Source organism: Aquarana catesbeiana, linkage group LG04, assembly GCF_042186555.1.
Source record: "Aquarana catesbeiana isolate 2022-GZ linkage group LG04, ASM4218655v1, whole genome shotgun sequence".
Taxonomy (NCBI): Eukaryota; Metazoa; Chordata; class Amphibia; order Anura; family Ranidae; genus Aquarana; species Aquarana catesbeiana.
In genome coordinates this window covers 472,619,375-472,631,759 of record NC_133327.1, presented here as the reverse complement: position 1 = coordinate 472,631,759, position 12,385 = coordinate 472,619,375, and the positions used below count along the sequence as shown (strand labels likewise).

The window sequence follows — 12,385 nt, the reverse complement described above, 5'->3', positions numbered from 1 at the left end:
ATTGTCAGCCTGAAGGGATACACCCTACGTCAAGTCCTGTCGATGGGCCCCCTGAGCGTGGACCGCGCCACCCTCCCCGCAAGCGCCGGCCCCGAGTCCATACTGCGCATGTGCGCCAGCCAAGCTGGAACGCAGGATAGCGGCAGACATCACGGCCGCGCCTCGGAGCTGCGCGCTGTCGTCCACCCCCACCGGCACGGCAAGCCTAAGCTGGAAACAGCCATGCTGAACCAGATCAGGGATGGAGGAGCATCCGAGGATGATCCCCTCAGTATGACCCACAAAGGGAACCCTCCAGGAACGGTTTGAAACATGTAGTGTCATTGATTCCGGGGGGCCTAGTCGCCCGCAAGTTGTAGATCCACCTCAGTTCGAGCTGGAGGAGATCCTTATTCCAATCTCCCCCCCTCGAACTGGGGTGGACTCAATCCAAAATCAAAAATTTGATTCTTGAAAACAGTCCCTGATGTACCAGGGCAGTGTGTGTCCCCAGTGGTAGATCGGGGTCACAGGTGTGCATGCTTCTGATGTGGCGGTATGCCCTATGCCAGAATTCCAACTTGGTTTTCCCGACATAGAAGCATCCGCAGTCACACCATAGGATATACACCACTCCCTTAGTCTTGCAATTGGCAAAGTGTTTTGGCCTGAAGGTACTGCCATCGGGTAAGGTGGGATTTTTGGTAGTATACATATACTTACAGTACCCACAGGCCCCACAGATAAATGTGCCCCTATATTTACAGTGCTGGGCAAAATTTTCATCTCCTCACCAATCTGGAGGATAAGGAAGTAGCCCTCCTGAAAGTAAAGAGTGGACTCTCGGGGAGGAGTCTATTCAAATTTGGGTCCATGGTAAGAATGTGCCAGAACTTGGACACAATTCTTTTAACTTCAGAATGTTGATTGCAGTATTTGGTAATAATGCGCAGATGGTTATCCTGTTTTTTGTTCTTTTGCGAGTAAATCAAAGCCTGTCTGGTATGTGTGGTGGCCCGCCTAAAGGCCTTTTTGAGGGAGGTGCGTGAATAACCTCTCTCAAGGAGTCTTGCACGCAAATTATTTGCTTCGGTTTTAAAGGTTGCCTCGTCAGTGCAATTTCTGTGCACCCTTAGGTACTGGCTGTATGGTATAGACCTAATGAGACTAGGTGGAAGGTGGTAGTATCAACGAGGCATCCTCCGATCACAAGATCAGAGTGAATGAACTCTGTATTTATAACACACACCTCACGCTGTCGGCTGATTACAATGCCGAACAGCTGAAGCCAAGATCTGTCCCCTATGTTAATTCCTCCCACCTCCCAACAGCTGACTCATTGTCAGCCTGAAGGGAAACACCCTACGTCAATTTGTTAATTCCCCTATGTTAATTCCTCCCACCTCCCAACAGCTGACTCATTGTCAGCCTGAAGGGATACACCCTACGTCAAGTCCTGTCAATGGGCCCCCTGAGCGTGGACCGAGGCACGCCTCCCCGCAAGCGCCGACCCCGAGTCAGTACCGCGCATGTGCACCAGCCAAGCTGGAACGCAGGATAGCGGCAGACATCACGGCCGCGCCTCGGAGCTGCGCGCCGCCGTCCACCCCCACCGGCACGGCAAGCCTGAGCTGGAAACAGCCATGCTGAACCAGATCAGGGATGGAGGAGCATCCGAGGATGATCCCTTCAGTATGACCCACAAAGGGGACATCCTTGCCGTGCCGGGTCCGCGCACTACAAAAACAGCAACCAACAGACTCAGGGACTCCATGCCATTCATAATGAAAAGGGAAAAAAAAAAGAAAAAGAAAAAATGTGATGACAGTCCGCGATGAGAAAACAGTAACAGTGTGATATATATATGCATGATTCTTGCATCAAACACCATTCAGTCAGAATGGCATATGAATTAAAAACAAATGCAATCACTGCATGGGAGACTATTATGAAGCTGTCACACGGAGAGGAAAAGACTGTATAGCAGCCACAAAATGCACCAATGAGTTTTAAAACATGCTCAAATCCCAATCCTGGAGTCTGATCCCATAGATGCCACAGTTCCCATTGGAGGCAGAGGCATAAGATTTAAGCTGGCCCCTTAGAAATTATATAAACCTTGTATTTGTGTCCTGCATGATATCTAATGTACCAGCAGGAACAAAAATTCAAAAAATAAAAAAGGCAAGTAAAGGTGCATTGGCCGGGAAACGAACCCAGACCTCCCGCATGGCAGGCGAAAATTCTACCACTGAACCACAGGGATTGATATGGGAACTAGAATTAAGTATGAGCCTCCTACAATCGACAGTGTAACCTGGGGTGCTCACCGGAAGGTACTGAGAGGTAACACTACCTTTCCATACCCCGGAGTCAAAACCCAGAGCGGAGTGGGGCAATTCGCGTTAAGATTTATTTAGCCTTTTCCTCCTTGCTTCTCCTTCCCTCCTACCCCTTTTTGTGGCGGTCCGCTATATATAAGGCTATGCAACTCAGTCCTTATTTTGCCCTACTTCAACAGTATTCTTACCCTTCTTTCTTCTTTTCCTCCCCCTCCCTCTGTTGGGCTAGCCTTAACCCCTTACTATCTACAATATGCACCTGTATACACTACTTGATGATGGCAATTTATCTTTTGTCCCAGTCCATTTAATTACCTATCAATCAGTATGGGGGAAGAGAATTCATACTTGGTATTTTCCCCCCATTCTTAGCCCGCAACCACTTTATGTATAGCAAGTCTCAAAATTTATGGTACAAGCTGTCCAATAATACTGGAGTGACAGGGGTTAACAAGACCTCCCCTCAACGTGGGTACCTCCGTTTTCTTCCCCTTTACCTCTTACATAGTCACTTATGTTCTAGATAGTACCATTTGTTTGGCCCAGCTCCTTTAAATGCTTTCTTAGCGCTGCAACAAAGTCTACATTACCCTCTCCAGATTTCCTGGATGACATGTGCTGGTTCCCGCTGTGTGATGTTCCACGAACATGCCAGGAAAGAGATGTGGTAGTGGGGGGGGGGGGCCGGGCGAACCACCACCTGTGCTCGTCACCGGCCGCTCCGCTTGCCTGCCGCTCCCCTTTACCTCTTACATAATCACTTATGTTCTAGATAGTACCATTCCTTTGGCCCAACTCCTTTAAATGCTTTCTTATCGCTGCAACAAACCAGTCTACATTACCCTCTCCAGAATTCCCGGATGACAGGTGCTGGTTCCCGCTGTGTGATGTTCCACGAACATGCCAGGAAAGAGATGTGGTAGTGGGGGGGGGCTGGGCGAACCACCGCCTGTGCTCGTCACCGGCTACACCGCTTGCCTGCCGCTCCAGCCTCTCTCACCTCTCCTCCTGAGTCTGCTCAGCTGCGGTGCGCGGAAATCCTCCTTCCCCCGTACGATGATGCGGACTAGATCCCTACACACCGCTCTGTTCCGGGGACACCACGGCTGGCTTCTTAGGAGTCTCCGATCACTCCGGCGGACACACTCCTCGTCCCTCCCTCCGTGATGCGCGTTACGTCATCACGTCCGTGTCATCCTCAATCCAGCCCCCTTGGATCTTGGCTGTCCCCCTTTTTATATATACAGGTGGGCCCGCCAAATTCAAAAGCCCGGGAACTGAGCTGAAAATGTTTAACCTCTTCCCCAGCCTGGGCTGGTTGCTAGATAACTAACTGCATATACTTTTCAATCAGCACACTTCTCAGGATTAACAGTACACACCTCTTTAGAGTCTAATACAGCCTGAACTCAGGTAAGATGAGACTCCCATTCTGTACTGAATATAACAATTTCAGACTAAGGTGTACTTTCTATAGGGATCTAGTGTTTCATTCTCCCCCCTTCTGAAAAAACGGCATGTAACGCACTAAGATATACTGCGTTAAACATGCACTAACGCACTGAAATATACTGCGTTAAATGTGCACTAATGCACTGAAATATACTGCGTTGAACGTGTACTAACACACCGAAATATACTGCGTTAAACATGCACTAACGCACTGAATATATTGCGTTAAACATGCACTAATACACTGAAATATACTGCGTTAAACGTGCACTAATGCACTGAAATATACTGCGTTAAGCATGCACTAACGCACTGAAATATACCGCGTTAAATGTGCACTAACACACTGAACTATACTGCAGTAAACCTGCCCTGGCAAAATAAACTGACACTAATGTAAAAATAAATGGTCACTATACTTACACTGACTGAACTATCACTAGATTCACACTAAAGTAAAAATGAAGGGTCACTCATTACACTCACATTGACTGAACTATAGCTAGATTCATACTGAACTGATATTCTACACTGACAACAGAATCAGAGTAGCACACTATAGCACACTAACTCTATAGTAGCACTGAACAGAGTCCTGTTCTATCTCTCTCCATGCCAAAATCACACTACACATGGCCGCTATTGAAAGAATACTTTTATAGTGTGGAAAGGTACTAAGAGCAATGAATCATGGTTGAATAGAGTCATCATTACTTTCTCCAATCATGGCTCTGACAGTGCTCTGTGCCCTGATTGTCTGAAGCAATTAAAGCTTTGCCCAATCAGGGCTTTCAATGCACTGTGCAGCGGCGCAGTGCATTGCGGTCATTCGGCAGGCCAAAAAAATGGTCAAACGCCCTGATAATTTGGGTGTTTGTCGAACTCCTGCCAAACCGTTCGCCCACCCCTACTTGTCACAGATTTATAGATGGTTACCAATGATCTTACATCAATTTGATTTCTATTCTCCTCGTAAGTCATTTTGTACAAATGAAAGCCTGCTTTCATTTGTACAAAATGATCCTTGGAGATGGAAATGTCACCATTACCTTCTACTGCAATGATTTCCTGTTTCATACCTGTAACTCTATATGTTTGAGAATTTTTTTATAATAAAAAGATTATAAAAGTGAAAAAAAGGGTCATGTACTTCTATGGTGTGATTTGGATGTGACACTTTTGACTGTAGCTACAGAATTGTTTCCTAGATATTTTATTCTTGTAAATATGGTTATCTACTTTATCAAAGTGGGTCATTATTGATGTACATACCGTTGTAATCACTATATTCTATGTATTTTTTGTAGTATAATTGTGTTACCCCGCAAATTCCTGACAAAGCAGATTTCTTTGAAACATGTCGAGAGTGAATCCTTGTTCCACTGTGTGATACATTGAGTTAACAGTAGTGGTTTTAGGGCACTTGTAGGGATACCAAGGAAATATATTTTATCTATGCTGTACAGTAGCTATTTTTTTTTTATGTAAAAAGTAAAAAAAAAATTAAATCTGCCCATGTACACATGTTAACATACTAAGTTACTCAGAAATAAAAAAATAAAATTTTTTTATTTAAAGGATTTAATATGTAATGTGCCATATATGTAAATATAATTGATTCTTGCAATTTAACTGTTATAATTTTTTGTTATAATAAACTATTTATTGAAATGTGTATATATCTTTTACAGGCCTACGTTGATTATTTCCTCTGTATTAGTTGGATTAGGAGGAGGACCTCTCTGGGCTAGTAAAAGCACTTACATTACAATAATCGGAAACAAATATGCAGAGACTTGTGGGAAATTGGCAAAAGATGTTGTGAACCAATATTTTGGAATATTTTTCCTTATTTGTCAAACTTGTCGTGTTTGGGGAAACCTTATTTCTTCTTTGGTGTTTCACTTAACACCAAATGCAGGTAATCTACATTTTACTAGCTTCACAAAAGTGCATGTATTGATCAAAATATGATTTTGCTTGTATCCTAATTCTGAGTTACATGTATTGTATGCTTTTCTGTTCTTCAGCTTTATTTGAGTCTATTAAATAGTAACGGTTGCTGTAACTGTTGATCACTATCAATGAATTTTGTAGTTGAAGTACTGATTTATGGGCGCATTTCTGCTCACTCTGCTTATTTCCAAAAAGTGCACCAGTGTTCAAGTACTTTCTGGAAGATAAAAATCAATCTGCATTTGTCTTCTCACCCTGTTAAATGGATAGATAATTGAAGATTTAAGTCATTCCTGCAGTTTTGTTAAGTCATTACTGCAGGTTTTTTTTTTTTTTTTTTTTTGACATTTCTGACAGACTGAAAAAAATATTTTGTCAAGCTTTAAAGTGAAGCATGGGATTAAAAAAAAATATATATATTATCACCTAGATGCAGGCAGGATCAGTCCAATGCTGCATCTGTCCCCTGCCACCTCTAAGACAGAGAACTAAGTGATCAAAGACCACTGATCGTTCAGTTCTCAGTCTTCAGTGAGCAGAGAGCCAGTGAGAGCTCTGCTTATAGTCCCTTCAGCGCTCACCGGAGCGTTGGGCTGTGCAGGAGGTGGGAGTGGCTGTCTCAGCCTCTCAGCGTTGCGTTGAGAGGCTGAGCTAGGTGCTGCTCAGGCATCTGGGTGGATCTTAACATTAAAGTTAGGATCCTTTCAGAGCCTGGACGGGCTGAGTAACATCAGCGGACTTTGGCCTGCTGTCAGCTGAGTATGGGTCACAGGAGTGTAGAACTAAGTGCACTCCTGTGACCCACAGGAGACGTAGGGCCAAAATAGCATTGGCCCTACTTCTTCTTTAAAGGGACATGTTGACCTGCCCATTCAAAGAAAATTGACAATGCATCCTGAAAGTCCACTCCTCCAGCAAGTTCAGGAGTGTTGGGGGTTGGATGGTGTTATAGCTTACACCACTGAGGCTAGGTTCCTACAAACACATATATAAATAACCACTCCAGGCAGCCATGCTTCTCCCATGACTTCACACTCCACTTCACCACGCCACAAGGGTGCCAGCCCAACTCATCAGCTGCACATACTGATATGAAGCTATAAAAGTGTAACAAGGTGTGCAGCTGAGACTGGCAGAGAGACTGCAGTTACAGTGTGTGAGAGCTGACTGGAGGAAAGGTGCACACCCCCCTCCACATAGCAGAAGGACTGTGGTGTGACTAGACAAGCTTCATTCTGAGCAATCCCCCTCCTGAGACAAATGTATCTCAAAACTTCTCAGAAGTTAATAACAGAGGAACGAAGCACCAGAGAGAAAGGACAGTTAGAGCTTTGGAGAGAGATACGTAAACACTGAAGATATATGTGCTTAGTTCAAATTCCATGACTGAGGGTTACAACCACTTTAAGCATCGCTTCTCCAGGGAGAAAAATTTTGTGTTTGTAGTCGTTCCTCATAAGCTAGGTCCTTCAGTCCCCTTATTAGCTTTGTTGCTCTTCTCTGGACTTTCTCCAGTTCCAGCACATCCTTTCTGAGGACTAGTGACAAGAACTGGATGGCATACTCAAGATGCGGCTGGACCAGAGTTTTGTAAAGTGGTAGAATTATAGTTTTATCCTGTGAGTAAATCCCCTTTTTAATGCATGATAATATTCTGCTTGATCCAGAAGGGTAAAAGCTCGCTCAATCTTGATTTTCAGTATAAATACAGACCGTGAAAGCGGGGCCCCACGTTCCTTCTGACTTTTTGGGTTTTAAGCATGCTATTGCTGAGCCTGTGATGTACTAGGTCCCTCCAGATCCTGGAATCCCCCTATGGTTCTCCTCCTAGTGAGTGACTTGCATTCATATTTTTTGGCCCCCAAATGCATTACTTTACATTTTTCAATAGTACACCACTTTTGCCGTGTAGTGGCCCACCTCATTATTTTAACCACTTCAGCCCCGGAAGGTTTTACCCCCTTCCTGACCAGAGCATTTTTTACAATTCGACACTGCGTCGCTTTAACTGCTAATTGCGCGGTCATGCAATGCTGTACCCAAACGAAATTTGCATCCTTTTCTTCCCACAAATAGAGCTTTCTTTTGATGGTATTTGATCACCTCTGCCGTTTTTATTTTTTGCGCTATAAACGGGAAAAGACCGAAAATTTTGAAAAAAAATGATATTTTCTACTTTTTGTTATAAAAAAAATCCAATAAACTCAATTTTAGTCATACATTTAGGCCAAAATGTATTCGGCCACATGTCTTTGGTAAAAAAAATGTCAATAAGCGTATATTTATTGGTTTGCGCAAAAGTTATAGCATCTACAAACTAGGGTACATTTTCTGGAATTTACACAGCTTTTAGTTTATGACTGCCTATGTCATTTCTTGAGGTGCTAAAATGGCAGGGCAGTACAAAACCCCCCCAAATGACCCCATTTTGGAAAGTAGACACCCCAAGGAAATTGCTGAGAGGCATGTTGAGCCCATTGAATATTTATTTTTTTGTCCCAAGTGATTGAATAATGACAAAAAAAAAAAAATTTACAAAAAGTTGTCACTAAATGATATATTGCTCACACAGGCCATGGGCATATGTGGAATTGCACCCCAAAATACATTCAGCTGCTTCTCCTGAGTATGGGGATACCACATGTGTGGGACTTTTTGGGAGCCTAGCTGCATACGGGGCCCCAAAAACCAAGCACCGCCTTCAGGATTTCTATGGTGAAAATTTTTGATTTCACTCCTCGCTGCCTATCACAGTTTTGAAGGCCATAAAATGCCATGATGGCACAACCCCCCCCCCCCCAAATGACCCCATTTTGGAAAGTAGACACCCCAAGCTATTTGCTAAGAGGCATGGTGAGTATTTTGCAGCTCTCATTTGTTTTTGAAAATGAAGAAAGACCAGAAAAAAAATTTTTTTTTCTTTTTTTAATTTTCAAAACTTTGTGACAAAAAGTGAGGTCTGCAAAATACTCACTATACCTCTCAGCAAATAGCTTTGGGTGTCTACTTTCCAAAATGGGGTCATTTGGGGGGGGTTTGTGCCACCTGGGCATTCCATGGCCTCCGAAACTATGATAGGCAGTGAAGAGTGAATTCAAAAATTTACGCCCTTAGAAAGCCTGAAGGCGGTGCTTGGTTTTCGGGGTCCCGTACGCGGCTAGGCTCCCAAAAAGTCTCACACATGTGGTATCCCCGTACTCAGGAGAAGCAACAGAATTTATTTTGGGGTGTAATTTCACATATTCCCATGGCATGTTTGAGCAATATATCATTTAGTGACAACTTTGTGCAAAAAAAAAAAAAAAAATTTGTCTCTTTCCTGCAACTTGTGTCACAATATAAAATATTCCATGGACTCGACATGCCTCTCAGCAAATAGCTTGGGGTGTCTACTTTCCAAAATGGGGTCATTTGGGGGGGTTTTGAACTGTCTTGGCATTTTATGCACAACATTTAAAAGCTTATGTCACACATCACCCACTCTTCTAACCACTTGAAGACAAAGCCCTTTCTGACACTTTTTGATTACATGAAAAAATTATTTTTTTTTGCAAGAAAATTACTTTGAACCCCCAAACATTATATATTTTTTTAAAGCAAATGCCCTACAGATTAAAATGGTGGGTGTTTCATTTTTTTTTTTCACACAGTATTTGCGCAGCGATTTTTCAAACGCATTTTTTGTGGAAAAAACACACTTTTTTAAATTTTAATGCACTAAAACACACTATATTGCCCAAATGTTTGATGAAATAAAAAAGATGATCTTAGGCCGAGTACATGGATACCAAACATGACATGCTTTAAAATTGCGCACAAACGTGCAGTGGCAACAAAATTAATACATTTTTAAAAGCCTTATAAAGCCTTTACAGGTTACCACTTTAGATTTACAGAGGAGGTCTACTGCTAAAATTACTGCCCTCGATCTGACGTTCGCGGTGACACCTCACATGCATGGTGCAATTGCTGTTTACATTTGACGCCAGACCGACGCTTGCGTTCACCTTAGCGCGAGAGCAGGGGGGACAGGGGTGCTTTTTTTTTTTTTTTCTTTATTATTTTTTTGCTTTTTTATCTTATTTTTAAACTGTTCCTTTCATTTTTTTTTTTTTTATCATTTTTATTGTTATCTCAGGGAATGTAAATATCCCCTATGATAGCAATAGGTAGTGACAGGTACTCTTTTTTGAAAAAATTGGGGTCTATTAGACCCTAGATCTCTCCTCTGCCCTCAAAGCATCTGACCACACCAAGATCGGTGTGAAAAAATGCTTCCCCAATTTCCCAATGGCGCTGTTTACATCCGGCGAAATCTAAGTCATAAAATGCTCGTAGCTTCCGGTTTCTTAGGCCATAGAGATGTTTGGAGCCACTCTGGTCTCTGATCAGCTCTATGGTCAGCTGGCTGAATCACCGGCTGCATTCTCAGGTTCCCTGTTGAGACAGGAGAGCCAGAGAAAAACACGGAAGACGGTGGGGGGGGGCATTCCCTCCCACTGCTTGTAAAAGCAGTCTAGAGGCTAATTAGCCGCTAGGATTGCTTTTACATGAAAGCCGACCGCTGGCTGAAAAGAATGATACCAAGATGATACCTAAACCTGCAGGCATCATTCTGGTATAACCACTCAAAGTCGTGAATGGCGTACCTGAAGACAAAAAAATGGTTAACAATAAAGCACAGTGAACAGTAAAGTATAAAAAATTGCATACCTGAAAAGCAAACATGATAAAACATAATAACAATAAAACATTGCAGAATAGAATACAGTAAAAAAGAGCAGAACAATAGAGAGAGAGAATAGAGAGAGAGAGAACAATAAAACGACAACTATTTATTTTTTTTTATTTTTGTTTGTGGTTTTTTTTTTTTTTACACTTTTTTTTGTAACTGTAACTTTTATAACTGTAACCGGTTCCAGGTTCGGGTCTCTCAAAATGCGATGGCATCTTGGGAGACCCTGTGAAAGTGTGTCCTAGTCTGTGCAATGCTGTACCCTACGCTAATACTCAACTAGTGCATGGTAGCGTTCAAAACATTCACCAATGCAAAGACCAGGATTGTCAGGACAGGAGGGACAATAATAGCGAGTGTCACGCCTATATCCGCGCTTGCTGCAGACACGACATCTTTTTTGGGGGGGGTTCGTTGGGTAGGGGTACTCGGGAGGACATAAAGAAAATGCCTCTCATGCAGCCGACTGCATTTGGTTGGGGATGTGAATGGGGGAAGTACGGGTGCTGCAGAAGTGGTGGGTTCCCAATTAGGATTGGCGAATGCAGCAGGAAGGGCACTATGGGCACGACGGGCCTGTGTTTGTCTTCTTGGTGGCAGCGGGACACTACTTGTGCTTGCCACCTCACCAGCTTGAACTGCACTTATGGGACTTGCCACGTCACCAAGTGTTACTGCAGTGCTGGTTTGACTATGACCGGGGTGTACTAGGCCGCTGGCGCTTGCCAGTTCACCAAAACGCTACAAAAAAAACTGTTAGCGATCGCAGGGATCAGGCCTGACTCTGCGAACGCTGCAGTTATGCGTTTAGTGTTTTGTAAGTGACAGTGATCGATCGATACTGCACTTGGGTGGGCTGGGCTGGGCCGGGCGGAGGGGCAAAATGCAGGTGCTAGCAGGTATCTGGGCTGATCCCGCTAACACTGCATTTTTGGGAATCCTAAACTGCTGGGGACGCTAGTATAGATCTGATCGGATCAGATATTGATGCGTTCAGATACTATACCACTAAGGGAGGTGTACGGTGCGTGGGTGTTAGCGCTACTGGCACTAACCTGACACTGCCTGGGGCTGGTGCTTGCCATTTCACCAAAACGCTACCAAAAAAACTGTTAGCGATCGCAGGGATCAGGCCTGACTCTGCGAATGCTGCAGTTATGCGTTTAGTGTTTTGTAAGTGACAGTGATCGATCGATACTGCACTTGGGTGGGCTGGGCGGAGGGGCAAAAAGCAGGTGCTAGCAGGTATCTGGGCTGATCCCGCTAACACTGCGTTTTTGGGAACCCTAAACTGCTGGGGACACTAGTATAGATCTGATCGGATCAGATATTGATCCGTTCAGATACTATACCACTAAGGGAGGCGTATGCTGCGTGGATGTTAGCGCTACTGGCGCTAATCTGACGCTGCTTGGGGCGACGCATATCACCGCCGGGCGATCGGGGGGCTAAACCTTTATTCGGTAATAAACGGCGGGTGCCCTGACACTATAAAAAATAAACAAACTAACCCTCGTCACCCGTAACAGTTATACGGTGATCAGTGGTGAAAGGGTTAACTAGGGGGCAATCAAGGGGTTAAAACCTTTATTAGATAGTATATGGGGGTCCCTGTCGCTATAAAAACGCTGACGGCGAACCTAAATATTTACGCCCTAACTAGCGTCACCAGTGACACTAATACAGCGATCAGAAAAATGATCGCTTAGCGACACTGGTGACAGGGGGTGATCAAGGGGTTAAAACTTTATTAGGGGGGGTTAGGGGGGTACCCTAGACCTACAGGGGGCTAATACTAACTGACATAACACTTCTAACTGTCACAAACTGACACCAATCAGTAATCAGGGAAAAAAAAAAAAAAAACAGCTTGGTGTCAGTTTGTGACGGGGGGGGGGGTGATTGGGGGGGGATCGGGGGT

General features: G+C 43.9%; 1 protein-coding gene across 1 annotated transcript in view; it reads left to right on the top strand.

Annotated features, from left to right (window-relative positions):
- Positions 1–12,385, top strand: part of LOC141140426 (protein unc-93 homolog A-like) — an 827,018-nt gene that overhangs the window by 161,753 nt on the left and 652,880 nt on the right. Inside the window, exon 3 of the mRNA XM_073627591.1 lies at positions 5,465–5,694. Coding sequence (XP_073483692.1) covers positions 5,465–5,694 — 230 coding nt within the window. The remainder of the gene's footprint in view (positions 1–5,464; positions 5,695–12,385) is intronic.